This window comes from Cetorhinus maximus, chromosome 13, assembly GCF_964194155.1.
Source record: "Cetorhinus maximus chromosome 13, sCetMax3.hap1.1, whole genome shotgun sequence".
In the NCBI taxonomy this organism is placed as follows: domain Eukaryota; kingdom Metazoa; phylum Chordata; class Chondrichthyes; order Lamniformes; family Cetorhinidae; genus Cetorhinus; species Cetorhinus maximus.
Window position 1 is genome coordinate 121,858,323 of NC_135891.1, and position 18,316 is coordinate 121,876,638.

The window sequence follows — 18,316 nt, forward strand, 5'->3', positions numbered from 1 at the left end:
CTAAAATCAAGAGATTGCTTGACTGGGAGCCAACGCTGTCATCATTGGCTGTCCTTTGATTCAGGGATGATGTTTACTCAGTGCCATGAGTTTCTGCCAGGAGTCTTCATGTGATTGTGGCTACAAGAGCAGGTTAGAGGCTTGGAATCCTGCGGCGAGTAACTCACCTCCTGACTCCCCAAAGCCTTTCACTATCTACAAGGCACAAGTCAGGAGTGTGATGGAATACTCTCCACTTGCCTGGATGAATGCAGCTCCCACAACACTCAAGAAGCTGGACACCATCCAGGACAAAGCAGCCCACTTGATTGGCACCCCATCCACAAACATTCGCTCCCTTCACCACTGCCACACAGTAGCAGCAGTAGTGTGTACCATTTACAAGACGCACTGCAGAAACTCACCAAGGCTCCTTAGACAGCACCTTCCAAACCCACAACCACTACCATCTAGAAGGACAAGGGCAGTAGACACATGGGAACACCACAAACTGGAAGTTCCCCTCCAAGCCACTCACCATCCTGACTTGGAAATATATCTCCTTTCCTACACTGCGCTTGGGTCAAAATCCTGGAACTCCCTCCCTAACAGCACGGTGGGTGTACCCACACCACATAGACTGCAGCGGTTTGAGAAGGCAGCTCACCACCACCTTCCCAAGGGCAACTAGAAATTGGCAATAATGCTGGCCCAGCCAGCGACGCCCACAACCTGCAAATGAATTTTAAAAAACAGGCCAATTCTCAATACACAGATATTTGGGCACAGGGTACAGGACGTCCCACGAGGTAGTGGGATCCAAAGTGCAAAATTTGCTTCCTTTCCTTCTCTGCCTCAACTGCAGGAGCTGTGACTCAAAGCATGATGCAACATGATGGACAAGGTGTCACCATTTTGAACGATTGGTAACAAGCTCCTCCCAATCATTAATATCAATGCTGCTGTGCTTCAAGGAGAGCTTCAAAGTGTTGTTGAAGTGTTTTCTTGGTCCTCCCCTGAAATGTTGGCCATTTAGGAGTTGAGGAAACAGGACTTGTGGGGGAGATGGTTTTTGGCCATCTGGACATGGTGTCCAATTCATTGAAATTGACTTTGCAGGAGTTTTGCCTGAATGCTTGGGTGGCTGGCTTCAAGGACTCTAGCATTTGCTTGATGGTCCTCCCATTGAATCTGGAGGATGTGCCAGAGGCATTGCTGATGGAATTTCTCTGGCGCTCTTATGTGTCACTAATACAGAGCAAAGGTATCACTGCAGTACAGGAGCATGGTGATGACAACTGCTCTGTACATTAAAACTTTTGGTGCCTTGTGAAGGTCTTTGTACTCGCTGCCATAGTTTATAGGAAGCTGAGCTGGCGCAGCTGATCCAGTGTTAGATCTCCTCATCAACGGTGACCTTTGGAGAGGTGGCTGCCAAGAATGGGAAGCGCTGAGCATTATCCAGAGTGCTTCCTTCATCATATATGGGAGGTGAAATATCTGGCTGACCAAATGTGGGTTGATGTGAGTTTTGTTTTGGCAACATTCAAGGACAGGCCATACAGTCTCTTCTATGCAGAATTGAAGAGATCATGAATGGCTTGCAAATCTGCTGCAGGGTGGGCAGCCATACTGCAGTCATCCGCAAACTGTAGATCACTTATGTCACTTATGTCTCTTCATTGCATTCATTGACCTGACCAAAACATTTGACTGAGTAAATCTCAAGGCTCTGGGGATTGTGCTCAAAAGATTTGGATGTCCAAAAACTTCATCACAGTCCTGCAACTGTTTCATAATGATATGACTGCAACTGTCTTGAGTGGGAGATCTGAAACAGATGTCTTCAAAATCTGAACCGATGTCAAACAAGACTGTGTGATAGTCCCCATACTATTTACAATCTACCTGACAGTGGCTAGTCACCTCATCAAAAATCAACTGTCCTCAGGTGTGAGAATTAAATACCACCTAGATAGAAAACTCTTTAACCTCTTTAAAACTCTGTGCCAAAACTAAACCGACCACTGGGAGCCAATATAGGCCAGCGAGCACAGGGGTGATAGCAAAACAGGACATGCTGCAAGTTGAGCAACAGAGTGTTGGATGACCTCAAATTTATGGAGGGAGATCAGCCAGTATTGCATTGGAATAGTCAAATCTAGAGGTAACGATGGCATAAATGAGGATTTCAGCAGCAGATGAGCTGAGACAGGGCAAAGTCATGTGATGTAATGAAGATAGGAATAGGCAGTCTTAGTGATGGTGCGAATCCGAGGTCAAAAGCTCATCTCAGGATCAAATGTGACAATGAGATTGTGAACAAACTGGTTTAATCTCAGACTGTTGTCTGGGAGATGGATAGAGTTGGTAGGTAGGGATCAGAGTTTGCAGCAGGATCCAGAAACAATGACTTCAGTCTTCCCATTATATAATTGGAGGAAATCTTTACTCATCCAGTACTGTATGTCGATAAGCAGCCTGATAATTTAGCAACAGTGGAGGAATGGAGAGAGGTGGTGGTGATGTAGAGCTGGGTGTTGTCAGCGTACATGTAAAAACTATCACTGTGCTTTTGGATGATGTCGATGAGGGGCAGCATGTAGATGAGAAATAGGAGGGGGCTAAGGATAGAAGCTTGAGGGACTCCAGAGGAAACAGTGTGGGAGCAGGAAGAGAGGCTATTGTAAATGATTCTCTGGCTATGATTAGATAGATAAAAATGGAACCAGGTGAGAGCAGCCCCATCTAGCTGCACAACAATGGAGGTGTTGGAGGAGGATTGTGTGGTCACCTGTGTCAAAGGCTGCAGACAGGTCGAGAAGGACAAAGGAAGGTTACCTTTGTCACAGTCACATGGATGTCATAGAGTTATACAGCACAGAAACAGGCCCTTCGGCCCATCGTATCCATGCTATCACCTATCTTTCCTAATCACATTTTCCAGCACTTGGCCCATAGCCCTGTATGCTATGGCGTTTCATGTGCTCATCTAAATACTTCTTAAATGGTGTGAGGATGTCATCTGTGTCTCTGATAAGAGCTGTTTCAGTATTGTGCCAGGGTTGGAAATCTGATTGGAGGGATTCAAACATGGAGTTCCGGGAAAGCTGGGAACAGATTTGGGATGTGACAACATGTGCAAGGACTTTGGAAACTGTCTCAACAGTTAAGATTAGATTGGAGAGGTGGGTAAAGAAATACGGGAACAGGGTAGATAAATGTGAATTGGTCTATATGCTCACACGGAGGGTAAACACCAGCACAGACCAGTTGGGTGCCTTCAGTTGCCTTGGTCTTGAACTTTGGAATAGCCTCCCCACACCACTCCACCTCTCTACCACACTTTCCTCCAGGTAAGGGTTTGCAAGGCAATTGCCCAGAAGTGCACACTTCCTCTGGAAATCTGCGATGAGCTAGGAACAATCCAAAAATGCGGTTTAAATCGCAAACTTCGGATGGTTCTGCCAGAGTTACACCAATTGTTACTCAGAAAAAGTTATGGGACTCCCCCTCCACACCCGATCACTACAACAACCCCCCACCCCTGACACCCCAACCTCCAAACCCCCCCACCCCCAACCTCCAATGTCCCTGCCGACGACCTCCGAAACCCCCACCAACCCCCTGACCTCTGACCCACCCCAGCCCTCCCCTGACTTCCAAGCCACCCCAAACTCTCCCCTGACCTCCCACCACCCCCCCCCTCCACTGGAACTCCAATCCTCCTTGCACCCCCTCGGACCTCCGGCCCCACCCCCAAGTCCTCTGACCCCCCACCTTAGACACTTACTTTCTCCCTGGCTTGAGAATTTCACTGGCCCTGTAAAGGTAACTGCTTTACAGCAGCATGTGCCATAGAAATGGGGGCATGGCCTCCTTGAATCTGCCGGAGCTGCACTTTACTGGGGCCTGTGAGATGTCTTTCGATACAGGCTGTGAGCAGCACCAGCCAACAGAAGGGTCAGTGTCATTTCCAAGGGCAGGTAAGTATATATTTATTTCTTCTAATTCCTGTGGGCCATCTCTTTCTGACACCGGTTGCAAGTTATGCCCCAATATCTCATCATGCGGCTTGAGGCCATGCTTTGCTTTATAATGCTCCTGTGAAACACCCTGGGATGTTTCATTATGTTAAAGGCGCTATAAAAATATACGTTTTTGTTGTTGTCCATGAATTTTTGCACATGCTCCTGCCCTGGTTTGCCAGCTTCTGCTCATGTGGGTGTTACTCCATTTTTCAGTTGTCTCAGACTGAATGTTATTTTCTTAATTTTTCAGCTGCCGCAGCAACAGGAAGAGCCTGGTGGTCAGCTCGCCATCACCCAGCCTCTCTCGGCCACTCTCCCCACTCTCTGTGCCAACAGGTAAAAGAACGTTCAGATCCATTTCAAATCAATTCTTTGTTTCTTGTCAAGGACTTGCAAATCCCTGAGGCGTGGGGTGGTTCAAAATGAAAATGGATATTCTGAAATCTTTCCGAAGATCTGTGTGATCAATATTGCAGCAACAAATACTCGTTAGCAATGCTGTCGACCCAGGCTCCCTGTGTGAATTTCACGCTGAAACTCCAAACCCAGGGAATGACTATTGACACATGAGGCTGATTGCTGTAAATTTCAGACAATGTGAGACAGTGTTTATCCCAGTGAGTAACTGGTCACTGAGCTGTGCTGACCCAGTGCTCCTTTCTCAGGGATAGATTTTTGATTTTACTGGAGCTAAACAGTGGCATGGCTTAACAAAATCTACCTAGGCTTCAATCCATAAGGGCAGGAATTCTGTAGGGCCAGTCAGGAACTGAGCCTCAGTTCACCCTATCCCTCATTAACAGGTTTTTAAAAATTCATTGGTGGACATGCCACTGGCAAGGCTGATGTTTATTGTCCATCCATAATTGTCCTTGGGAAGGGGCTGGTAAAACACCTTCTTGAACTACTGCAGTCCATGTGGTGTAGGTGTTGGGGAGGGAGTTCCAGGATTTTCCAGCGACAGTGAAGAACAACAATATAGTTCTAAGTCAGGAGAGTGTGTGTGACTTGGAGATGATGATAATCCCACAATATTGCTGCCCTTGGTCTTTCTCTTTCAAGAGATTGCAGGTTTTGTGATATGGTGTGCATGAACCTTTAAGGGAACATGTTCTAAGCTGCTGCCAATCATTACCCACCTGGACAGGATATGATGTATTAATCCCATGACATGTGGGCAGCCTGCAGGCAGCAGTGGTCGAGGTCAGACATGTGCCTCACAGCTTCTTAGTAAATATTATCTGTACGTAGTCTTATCTTCAAATAAAGAACCCACATAATTGCTTCAGCAATCCGTGTGTATGATTGGTACATCATACCAATGAAGGATGTAACATGATGGCATGGTGGCAGCATGGTTTTGAAGATTTGAATGCAAAATATGCAAGCTTCAACCCTTTGATACCCAGCGGAAGAACTGGTGTGAAAGTGAAGCAACGATCAAAACTCACCATGTGCACAAAATTCTGCAGCTCTGTACAAATTCTACCCACCGTACATCTGTTCTAAGAGCTTACCTTGCTCCAGCCAGCAGACATCGGGTCCCAGTAAGATAGTTCAAATTTGGGAGAACTTAATGAATTAAAGTCTACCTGCTGCGAGGTTTAAGGAGGAATAGAATTTAAAAAGCAGAGTCTGGAGAATAATCCATTATTACTTCTTCTGGGAAAGTGAAAATGCTGCAGACTAGGCTGGGAAGAAGACTCCATCCTGTAACAACCAGAAGAAGCCTGAAAAGAGAAGTATTTTTCACTGCTTGCTTTCATTTTTGAAGTCTGCAGCCATTTTCCCACCTAAATCATTGCCATGTGGGCAGAGCTTAGAGTTATACCAGGAAAAATCTGAAAGAGTCAACAGTACCACCATTGCTGTCAAGCAATAACCTATACTGCAACTCAGAGCTAAATTAACTCTAAAAGAGCTGGAGGAAACCTAAAATGTCCCAGATAGCATTAAAACTCCGGCAAAAAGGTAAAAGGTGACCACTACATTTCCAACACTCAATTGGAAGGCAACTGACCCCCTATCTGAATTCACTTATTCTGATCTCCTGTCAAGCTGTTTTCTGAACCACGAAATTTTCAAACCAGATAAACAACTCATTAAAATGATCAAAAACAGAAAATGCTGGAAAAACTCAGCAGGTCTAACAGCATTTGTGGAGAGAAAGACAGAGTTAATGTTTCGAGTCCGTATGACTCTTCTTCAGAGTCTTCTAATTAAAATTAAAATTGCTATACGCAATGAGGGCCTCTACAGTCAGGTCTATCCACTGACCATCTGAAAAATCCAGATAAAATATAGTCAACAGCTGGAGATTAATTAGGAGTGAAGCTTAATGTCAGAGTATACTGTCTGGAACTCATGTCCATTAGGCAAAAGCTGACAGAGACCATTGACCAATTTATAAGTAGATGCAAAGACATGGGGCGCGATTGCGATTTCACAGCAGCTGAATTATCTGACAGAATAATTGAGCTTGTGATAGCATCTACCCTAATAGAAGCATTCCAAAAAGACATCTTGGACCAACCTGATGGTTACAGTGTGGAAACACTGCTACTAAGTGGACACAAATACAAAGACATACTAATGGGTAGACGGAGTCCATAGGTTATGTGTAGTTCATCTGCCATTGGCACAACAGCCAATGCAGGCAAGCCTAGTAAGCAATGCAGGTGGTGTAGCCCCAGAAATTGCCCAGCTTTTAATGCTGTTAGCAAGGCATGTGGCAACAGAGCACATTGGAAGTGTCAATGCAGAAAGCAAAGACCGAAACAAGTGGTTCAACATCATGAGAAGCCCCAAACAGATGCCAAAGAGGTACAGCATTCTAACCAACCAAGAGCATCAACATAAGATCCACAAAATGTCTATCCAACCTACACATTCAGATGATGAGGATGATCAGGCTATGGGCACACAATGTGTTTCAACATTCAGCATGGTGAACATCAAAGAATGTATCAGCACAATAGTACCAACAGAAGCCTCTGCCGCCATCTGGATTATATGCCCTCCGATGAAGGGTCAGCATAATGTTTTTGCAAAACTGGATACCAGTGCGGGTGCAAGCATCCTTCCACTGCGTACACTGAAATGTATGTACCCACAGAGGTGGCAAATGATGATTCAACCAACAACTGCCAAACTCCCTGTGTGCAATAGCTTGGAGATTCAATCCCTGGGATCCAATACGCTCAAGTATCACTACAAAAACTCATCATGGTCACTCCAGATATTTTATGTCATGGTCACCAAAGGTCCAATGATTTCTGGCCTACCAGCGTGCAAGAACCTATCCATGGTCACTATCCATGGTATTGTCATGACAATGGTGAGGACGAGAGATCACAAGGACCCCCATAGGAAGTCCTGTGCTTACACTTTCCCCTAACTTTACAATGCAGATCATTAGCCAACAGGCTGCACGGCACCGTTGGAACCGACGATGTATACCCATTCTGAATGTGCACACTTTATCACACTGTGGAACCAACGCGGAATTACTGCTCAGCAGACAAGTGTGGACAACTGTCCCCAGTCATCGCTCATTGATACTCCCAGGAGTACATGATGTATTACTCAAAAACAGGGGAAGATGGAAGAAGCCCACAACCAACATGCAGGCGATGAATTGCCCAACCTAAACATCAGACAGAAAGTTCGAATACAACATCCAGTTGAATCTGGAATTTCTTTTTTACTCATTCGTGGAATGTGGGTGTCGCTGGCTAGGCCAGCATTTATTGCCCATCCCTAATTGCCCTCGGGAAGGAGGTGGTGAGCTGCATCCTTGAACTGCTGAAGTCCGCGTGGTGTAGGTACACCCACAGTGCTGTTAGGGAGGGAGTTCCAGGATTTTGACCCAGCGACAGTGAAGGAATGGCGATATATTTCCAAGTCAGGATGGTGCGTGGCTTGGAGGAGAACTTCGAGGTGGTGGTGTTCCCATCTATCTGCTGCCCTTGTCCTTCTAGACAGTAGTGGTCGTGGGTTTGGAAGGTGTTGTCTAAGGAGCCTTGGTGAGTTTCTATAATGTATCTTGTAGATGGTACATACTGCTGCTAATATGCATCGGTGGTAGAGGGAGTGAATGTTTATGGATATGGTGCCAATCAAGCGGACTGTTTTGTCCTGGATGGTGTCCAGCTTCATGAGTGTTGTTGGAGCTGCACTTACCCAGGCAAGTGGAGAGTATTCCATCACACTCCTGACTTGTGCCTGTAGATGGTGGACAGGCTTTGGGGAGTCAGGAAGTGAGTTACTCATCGCAGGATTCCCAGCCTCTGACCTGCTCTTGTAGCCACAGTATTTACATGGCTAGTCCAGTTCAGTTTCTGGTCAATGGTAACCCTCAAGGAGTTGATAGTGGGGGATTCAGTGATGGTAATGCCATTGAACATCAAGGGGCAATAGTTGGATTCTCTTTTGTTGGAGATGGTCATTGCCTAGTACTTGTGTGGTGCGGATGTTACTTGCCACTTGCCAGCCCAAGCCTGGATATTGTCCAGGTCTTGCTGTATTTGGACATGGACTGCTTCAGTATCTGAGGAATCACAAATAGTGATGAACATTGTGCAAACATCAGCAAAACATCCCCGCTTCTGATCTTATGATGGAAGGAAGGTCATTGATGAAGCAGCTGAAGATGGTTGGGCTGAGGACACTACCCTGAGGAACTCCTGCAGTGATGTTCTGGAGCTGAGATGACTGACCCCCAACAACCACAAACATCTTCCTTTTTGCTATGTATGATTTCAACCAGTGGAGGGTTTCCCCCCTGATTCCCATTGACTCTAGTTTTGCTAGGGCACCTTGATGCCACACTCGGACAAATGCTGCCTTGATGTCAAGGGCAGTCACTCTCACTTCAACTCGGGAGTTCTGCTTTTTTGTCCATGTTTGAGCCAAGGCTGTAATGGGGTCAGGAGCTGAGTGACCCAGGCGGAATCCAAACTGGGCGTCAGTGAGCAGGTTATTGCTAAACAAGTGCGGCTTGATAGCACTGTTGATGACTCCTTCCATGACTTTACTGATGATCGAGAGTAGACTGATGGGGTGGTAATTGGCCGGGTTGGATTTGTCCTGCTTTTTGTGTACAGGACATACCTGGGCAATTTTCCACATAGCCGGGTAGATGCCAGTTGTAGCTGTACTGGAACAGCTTGGCTAGGGGCGCGGCAAGTTCTGGAGCACAAGTCTTCAGCGCTATTGCCGGAATATTGTCAGGGTCCATAGCCTTTGCAGTATCCAATGCCTTCAGCCGTTTCTTGATATCACATAGAGCTAATTGAATTGGCTGAAAACTGGCTTCTGTGATGCTGGGACCTCTAGAGGAGTGTTTGATGGGGACTGTGTAGAGGGTACTTTACTCTGTATCTAACCCCGTGCTGTACCTGCCTTGGGCGTGTTTGATGGGGACAGTGTAGAGGGAGCTTTACTCTGTATCTAACCCTGTGCTATACCTGCCCTGGGAGTGTTTGATGGAGACAGTGTAGAGGGAACTTTACTCTGTATCTAACCCCGTGCTGTAGCTGCCCTGGGAGTGTTTGATGGGGACAGTGTAGAGGGAACTTTATATCTAACCCTATGCTCTATCTGCCCTGGGAGTGTTTGATGCGAACAATGTTGAGGGAGCTTTACTGTGTATCTAACCCTGTGCTGTACCTGTCCTGGGAGCATTTGATGGGGACAGTGTAGATGGAGCTTTACTCTGTATCTAACCCCGTGCTGTACCTGTCCTGGGAGTGTTTGATGGGGACAGTGTAGAGGAAGCTTTACTCTGTATCTAACCCCGTGCTGTACCTGTCCTGGGAGTGTTTGATGGGGACAGTGTAGAGGGAGCTTTACTCTGTATCTAACCCTGTGCTGTACCTGCCCTGGGAGTGTTTGATGGGGACAGTGTAGAGGGAGCTTTACACTGTATCTAACCCTGTGCTGTACCTGTCCTGGGAGTGTTTGATGGGGACAGTGTAGATGGAGTTTTACTCTGCATCTAACCCCGTGCTGTACCTGCTCTGGGAGTGTTTGATGTGGACAATGTAGCGGGAGCTATTCCCTTTCTTATTTTTTGCAAATTAAATCCTGTTGTTTACTTTGGATGTCATTTCCTAATTTCCCCAACAATTTGTTTGTGATCTTTGTTTAGCTGGAAGTCCATTGGACAGTCCGAGGAATTCTTGCACCAGCACCGCTCCCAACTTCCCATTTGCTCGCAGGTAATGTGAATTTCTGGCACGCAGAGTCCATCTATTAAGCTGGAATACGGCAGCGTTCCAATGATCCAGCAGGAAATAGGGAAAATGAAAATTCCTACTCTCCTACTCGTCACCTTCCTGCACTCTCATTTCAGTCCTGCACGCTCCCATTTCAGACATGACCATCTAATCCAGGTCCAGCTGATCAGTAAATATAGCATTGGCTGTAAGATGAACCTTGGATTTTATCGATTTGTAGTTAAGCTGAGGATCAGCCAGAGTTGAGATTTCCTTGAGTTAGTCCATTGGATTGAGGCTCTTTCCTCTTGTTTTTGGTCCCTGTCTCTCAGTTCTAACAGATCCTCCACCCGAACTGTTAGTCTGGATTCTTTCCTCAGGCACTGATAGGCCTCTGCTTCACATCGGGCACCTTTCACTAACTCTGCATGTCAGTGGTAGCTGCATTACTGGGGCCTGCCCTGTGACAATTCCAGGTTCCAAACCTGACCCCAGCCCTGAGCACTACCCCTGTCCAGCCACAGGCCCTGAACCTTGATCCCAGTCTTGATCCTTGACCTTGGACCCTGACCCCAAACCCTGACTCCAGGCCCTAACCCCTTATCGCAGGCCCCTATTTCAGTTTATCTGAATGAATAATGATGTTCTTTGATTGACGCAATCCCCTACACTGGCACCTTCAGCTTGAGATCAACAACACACTACCTGACTGGACTGGGATTGGCTGAGTTCGTGCGAGGATTTTGTTGAGCTGACACTTCATATTCAAATTTCTTTTTCCCAGGGTGGATGGCCGTCGATGGTCTCTGGCCTCACTCCCATCATCAGGATATGGAACCAACACCCCCAGCTCCACCGTGTCAGTGAGTTGCTCATTTGGGAGCATTGGGTTGCCTCACAATCCTCACCACTCTGGGCAGCTTCTCATCCGGAGGTGGGGAGGGGGGAATGGGGAAGGGAGGGGAGGGTGGGAGAATGGTGGGGAGAGATGGGTATGAAACAGGAGGAGGGAATTGGGAGGGAGAGGGTGCGGTAGGAGAAAGGGGTTTGGAGAGGAGAAGGGGGAATGGGAGGGTGGGGGTGATGGGAAGGGGTGGAAAAGGGAAATGTGGGGTTTGAGGCGGAAGGGCGGGGGAGTTCTGGCAAAAGCCAGCATGAGAGGGTAAGGGGGTGATGTGTGGAGGGGTGAGGGTTGGGGGAAGACCTCTCCGTGTGTCTGTGTTGTTCCTTTTTGCTTTCCATATTTGTTTTCAACTCTAGCGTCCACATCTATCAGTCTCTCATTCAGTGAATTTTAAGTTTAACCATTTTTCTTTCTATGTTGATGATGTTTTCCAGTCCTCCTCCTCCTCCTCCTCTCAGGAACGTTTACACCAACTGCCATTCCAGCCCACACCAGATGAGCTTCGGTTCCTGTCCAAACATTTCCGCAGCACGGACAGTATTGCTGATGAGGAGGGACGCCATTCACCCACCATTAGGCCGCGATCTAGGAGTCTAAGGTAGGACGGTCAGCAGAAGAAGCCTGTCAATGGAGAAGGAGGGAGAGGCACTGACACTGAGTGTCGCAGTGACTGCAGTCCCAGCACTGCTCTATTGGAAGGTCAGAACAAAGCAAGAGAAACAAAGCACTTCTTAAAACTAGACCAGCCTCACACCCTTTCACAATTGGACACCCTGTGTTCCTTAGGGAAATAATGAGCCCCAGACAAATACATCAGGAGCTCTGGATTCCAAAGACACTTCTCACACTTTCAGAGAATGGACACAAAATGGGAAGTGAGCCATTTACCCCACTGTCTACTTATTCTATTCTTTATCAGGAGACAGGTTTCATGAAGTCTGCTCTATGACCAGAATATGCTTTCTTAGCACTAAAGTAAATAGAGCATTGCATATCCCATTCATGATCATCAGTATTAAACCACTGACAATCCTGTGGATCGGGTGTACTGAAACTCTCAGCTCATTGAGGAGGTAACTGGTCATACTCTATCTCCGGGGCCATTATGTGTCCCAACAGCCATGATTTAAATCAAATATATATTTATTCTTTCATGGGATGTGGGTGTTGCTGGCTGGGCCAGCATTTATTGCCGATCCCTAATTGCCCTTGAGAAGGTGGTGGTGAGCCGCCTTCTTGAATTACTGCAGTCCATTGGTACACCCACAGTGCTGTTAGGGAGGGAGTTCCAGGATTTTGACCCCAGCGATGTAGTTCCAAATCAGTACGGTGAGTGGCTTGAAGGGGAACTCGCAGCTGGTGGTGTTCCCATGCGCCTATTGCCCTTGTCCTTCTGGATGGTACTGGCTGTGGGTTTGGAAGGTGCTGTTGAAGGAGCCTTGGTGAATTCCTGCAGTGCATCTTGTAGATGGTACACACTGCTGCTATTGTGCGTCGGTGGTGGAGTGAGTGAATGTTTGTGGAAGGTGTGCCAATCAAGTGGGCTGCTTTGTTCTGGATAGTGCCAAGCTTCTTGAGTGTTGGACAGGCTTTGGGGAGCCAGGAGGTGAGTTACTCATCACAGGATTCCTAGCCTGTGACCTGCTCTTGTAGCCACAGTATTTATATGGCTGGTCCAGTTCAGCTTCTGTCCAATGGTAACCCTCAGGATGTTGATAGTGGGGAATCTCACGATGGTGATGCCCCAAGGGGCAATGGTTAGATTCCCTCTTACTGAAAATGGTCATTCCCTGGCACTTGTGTGGCATGAATGTTACTTGCCACTTATCAACTCAAGCCTGGATATTGTCCAGGTCTTGCTGCATTTGGACATGACCTGCTTCAGTATCTGAATGGTGCTGAACATTGTACAATCATCAGCGAACACCTCCACTTCTGACCTTATGATGGAAGGAAGGTCATTGATGAAGCATGAGAGCTGAACCCCCGAGGTGAGGTGAGAGTGACTGTCCTTGACATCAAGGCAGCATTTGACTTGAGTGTGGCATCAAGGAGCCCTAGCAAAACTGAAATCAATGGGAATCAGGGGGAAAACTCTCCTCTGGTTGGAGTCATACCTAGCACAAATGAAGATGGTTGTGGTTGTTGGAGGTCAATCATCTCAGCTCCAGGACATCACTGCAGGAGATCCTCAGGGTAGTGTCCTCAGCCCAACCATCTTCAGCTGCTTCATCAATGACCTTCCTTCCATCATAAGATCAGAATTGGGGATGTTTGCTGATGACTGTACAATGTTCAGCACCATTTGCGACTCCTCAGATACTGAAGCAGTCCATGTCTAAATGCAGCAAGACCTGGACAATATCCAGGCTTGGGCTGTTAGCTGGCAAGTAACATTCGCGCCAGACAAGTGCCAGGCAATGACCATCTCCAATAAGAAAGAATCCAACCATCACCCTTGACGTTCAATGGCATTAATTACCATCGCTGAATCCCCCACTATCAACATCCTGGGGGTTACCATTGACCAGAAACTGAACTGGACTAGCCATATAAATACTGTGGCTACAAGAGCAGGTCAGAGGCTAGGAATCCTGCAGCGAGTAACTCACCTCCTGGCTCCCCAAACCCTGTCCACCATCTACAAGGCATAAGTCAGGAGCGTGATGAAATACTCCCCATTTGCCTGGTTGAGTGCAGATCCCACAACACTCAAGAAGCTTGACACCATCCAAGAAAAAGCAGCCCACTTGATTGGCACCACATCTACAAACATTCACTCCCTCTACCACCGATGCACAGTAGCAGCAGTTTGTACCATCTACAAGATGCACTGCAGGAACTCACCAAGGCTCCTTTCACAGCACCTTCCAAACCCACAGCCAGTACCATCCAGAAAGACAAGGGCAATAGGCGCATGGGAACACCACCAGCTGCGAGTTCCCCTTCAAGCCACTCGCCGTACTAATTTGGAACTACATCGCTGGGGTCAAAATCCTGGAACTCCCTCCCTAACAGCACTGTGCGTGTACCAACACCACATGGACTGCAGCAGTTCAAGAAGGCGGCTCATCACCACCTTCTCAAGGGCAAATAGAGATGGGCAATAAATGCTGGCCCAGCCAACGAAACCCACATCCCATGATTGAATTTTTAAAAAAGATTACCATCAAGCTGGGGTATCAACTCTGGTTCAATGAAGAGTGCAGGAGGGCATGCCAGGAGCAGCACCACATACCTTAAAAATGAGGTGTCAACCTGGTGAGGCTACAGCACAGGACTACTTGCATGCCAAACACCAAATGCAGGATACAATAGACAGAGCTAAGTGATTCCACAACCAATGGACCATACCTAAGCTCTGCAGTCCTGCCATATCCAGTCATGAATGGTGGAGGACAATTAAATAATTCACTGGAGGAGGAGGCTCCACAAATATCCCCGTCCTCAATAATGGGGGAGCCCAGCACATCAGTGTAAAAGATAAGGCTGAAGCATTTGCAACAATCTTCAGCCAGAAGTGCCAAGTTGATGGACCATCTCGGCCTCCTCCAGAAGTCCCCAGCATCACAGGTGACTGTCTTCAGCCAATTCGATTCACTCCACATGTTATCAAGACCCAGCTGAAGGCACTGGATGCTGCAAAGTCTCTGGGCCCTGATGATATTCCGGCACTAGTAATGAGGACTTATGTTCCAGAACTTGCTGCACCCCCAGTCAAGCTGTTCCAGTACAGCTACAACACTGACACCTACCTGGTGATGTGAAAAATTGCCCAGATATATCCTGTCCACAAAAGCAGGACAAATCCAACCCAGTCAATTATCACCCCATCAGTCTACTCTTGATCATCAGTAAAGTGATGGAAGGTATCGTTGCCAGTGCTATCAAGCGGCACCGACTCAGCAATAGTGCTCACTGATGCCCAGTTTGAGTTCCGCTAGGGTCACTCAGCTCCTGACCTCATTACAGCCTTAGTTCAAACATGGACAAAAGAGCTGAACCCCCGAGGTGAGGAGGGTGTGACTGCCTTGTAGCATTTGAATGAGTGTGACATCAAGGAGCCCTAGCAAAACTGGAGGCAACGAGAATCGGGGGAAAACTCTCCAATCATCTCAGTACCAGGACATCGCTGCAGGAGGCTTTCAGGGTAGAGTCCTAGGCACAACCATCTTCAGCATTTTTTTTTATTCATTCATGGCATGTGGGCTTCGCTGGCTGGGCCAGCATTTATTGCCCATCCCTATTTGCCCTCGAGAAGGTGGTGGTGAGCTGACTTCTTGAACCGCTGCAGTCCATGTGGTGTAGGTACACGCACAGTGCTGTTAGGGAGGGAGTTCCCGGATTTTGACCCAGCGACAGTGAAGGAACGGTGATATATTTCCAAGTCAGGATGGTGAGTGACTTGGAGGGGAACTTCCAGGTGGAGGTGTTCCCATCTATCTGCTCTCCTTGTCCTTCTAGATGGTAGTGGTCGTGGGTTTGGAAGATGTTGTCAAAGGATTCTTGGTGAATGGTGGGGGATATGCCAGGCCATGAGGTTACAGATTATGGTTGAGTACAATTCTGCTGCTACTGATGGCGCACAGTGCTTCATAGATGCCCAGTTTGGAGTTGCTAGATCTATTCGAAATCTGTCCCATTTAGCATGATGGCAGTGCCACACAACAGGAAGACAGGCCTTCATCTCCACAAGGACTGTGGGGTAGTCACTGATGCTGTCATAGAATGAAGCATCTGCAGCAGAAAGCTTGGTGAGGTTTTTCCCTCTTGGTTCTTTCACTAGCTGCTGCAGACCCAGTCTAACAGCTATGTCCTTTAAGAGTCAGCTTGGTCAGTCATGGTGCTACCGGGCCACTCTTGGTGATGGTCATTGAAGTCCCCCACCCAGAGTACATTCTGCGCCCTTGCCACCTTGGTGCTTCCTCCAAGTGACATTCAACATGGAGGAGCACTGATTCATCAGCTGAGGGAGGACAGTATGTAGTAATCAGCAGGAGGTTTCCTTGTCCATATTTGACCTGATGCCATGAGACTTCATGGGGTCCGGAGTTGATGTTGAGGACTCCCAGGGCAACTCCCTCTAGACCATATACCACTGTGCCGCCACCTCTGCTGGGTCTGTCCTGCCAGAGGAACAGGTCACATGAGTCACACAAAGGCCAGACAAGTTAAGGAAGGCAGATTTCCTTCCCTAAAGTGTATTAGTGAACCAGATGGGTGATGTATGCTTGGAGAAACAGTGCAAGTCTAGAATACTTAATGAGTACTTTGTATCAATGTTTACTAAGGAAGGAGATGCTAACAACATATTGGTGGAAATGGAGATGGTGGAGGTTAGTGGATGGGGTGAAAATTGATAGGCAAGATGTACAGGAAACGCTGGCTATACTTGGAGTGGATTAATCACCTGGTCCGGATAGGCTTCCGCCCCAGGTTGTTAAAGGGAGTGGGGATGGAGATAGCGGAAGGGCTTGCCACAATCTTCCAATCTTCCCTACACAGTGGGGAGATGCCAAAGGATTGGAAGCATTGCAAACTGTGAGGAGGATAGTGCAAAACTTCAAAAGGACGTAGAAGAATTCGTGGAATTTGTGGAAAGTGACAGATGAAATTTAATGCAGAGAAATATGAAGTGATTCATTTTGGCAGGAAGAACATAGAGAGACAATATAAAATAAGGGATACAACTCTAAAGGGTGTCCAGGAGCAGAGAGATCTGGATATATATGTGCTTAAGTCATTGAAGGTGGCAGAACAGATGGACAGCGCAGTTAATAAGGCATAAATTATTTATTAACAGGGGCATAGAATACTTGAGACAAGAAGTTATATTAAACTTATATGAAACACTGGTTCAGCCTCAACTGGAGTATTGTGTCCAGTTCTGGGCATCGCTCTTTAGAAAAGATGTGAAGTTATTATAGAGAGTGCAGGATAGATTCATGAGAATGGTCCAAGGGATGAGGAACTTCAGTTACATAGATTGGAGAAGTTGGGACTGCTTTCCTCAGAGAAGAGAAGGTTGAGAGGAGATTTGCTAGAAATGTTCAAAATCATGAGGGGTATGGACAGAGTAGAAAGGGAGAAACTGTTCCCATTGGTGGAAGGATCGAGAATGAGGGAACATCGATTTAAGGTAATTGGCAAAAGAAGCAATGGAGACATGAAGAAAGTCTTTTTCACACAGTGAGTGGTTAGGATCCAGAATACGCTGCCTGAGAGTGTGGTGGAGGCAGGATCAATTGAGGCATTCACAAGGGACTTAGATTATTATCTGAAAAGGAAGAATGTGCAGGGTTACAGGGAGAAGGCGGGGGAATGACACTTGGGTGAATTACTCATTCAGATAGCCAGCACAGACATGATGGGCTGAATGGTCTCCTTCTGTGCTGTAACAATTGGCAAATGTGACACACTTATTCAAGAAAGGGTGTAAGGACATTACTAGTAACCACAGACCATTCAGTTTCACATCAGTGGTGGATAAGGTTTTAAAACAAGAGTCTAGGAGGTTTGAGTTAATTAAGGAGAACACAAGAAATAGGGGAAGGAGTAGACCAGACAGCCCATCGAGCCTACTCCACCATTCAATACGATCATGGCTGATCTTGGGCTTCAACTTCATTTTCCCGCCCACTCCCCATATCCCTTAATTCCCTGAGAGATCAAACATCTGTCTGTCTCAGCCTTAAATATATTAAACAATGGAGCATCCACAACCTCTGGTGTAGAGAATTCCAAAGATTCACAACCCATTGAGTGAAGTAATTTCTCTTAGTCTCAGTCCTAAATGACCGGCTCCTTATCCTGAGACTGTGCCCCCGTGTTTTAGATTCCCCGACCTGTGGAAACAACCTCTCAGTGTCTACACTATCAAACGCCTTCAGAATCTTGTACATTTCAATGAGATCACCTCTCATTCTTCTAAACTCCAGAAAATATAAACCCAATTTACTCAGCCTATCATCATAGGACAACCCCCTCATCCCAGGGACCAATCTAGTGAGCTTCCGCCTCCAATGCAAGTATATCCTTTCTTAAATGTGGAGACCAAAACTGCACACAGTATTCCAGATGTGGTCTCACCAAAACCCTGTACAACTGGAGCAAGATTTCCATGTTCCTATACTCAATCCCCTTGCAATAAAGGTCAACATGCAATTTGCCTTCCTACTTACTTG

General features: G+C 46.9%; 1 protein-coding gene across 1 annotated transcript in view; it reads left to right on the top strand.

Annotated features, from left to right (window-relative positions):
* LOC144689089 (microtubule-associated serine/threonine-protein kinase 3-like) overlaps nt 1-18,316 on the top strand; it is a 185,666-nt gene that overhangs the window by 22,227 nt on the left and 145,123 nt on the right. Inside the window, exons 2-5 of the mRNA XM_078556239.1 lie at nt 4,261-4,346; nt 10,162-10,231; nt 11,013-11,091; nt 11,567-11,730. Of these exons, the coding sequence (XP_078412365.1) occupies nt 4,261-4,346; nt 10,162-10,231; nt 11,013-11,091; nt 11,567-11,730 (399 nt within the window). The remainder of the gene's footprint in view (nt 1-4,260; nt 4,347-10,161; nt 10,232-11,012; nt 11,092-11,566; nt 11,731-18,316) is intronic.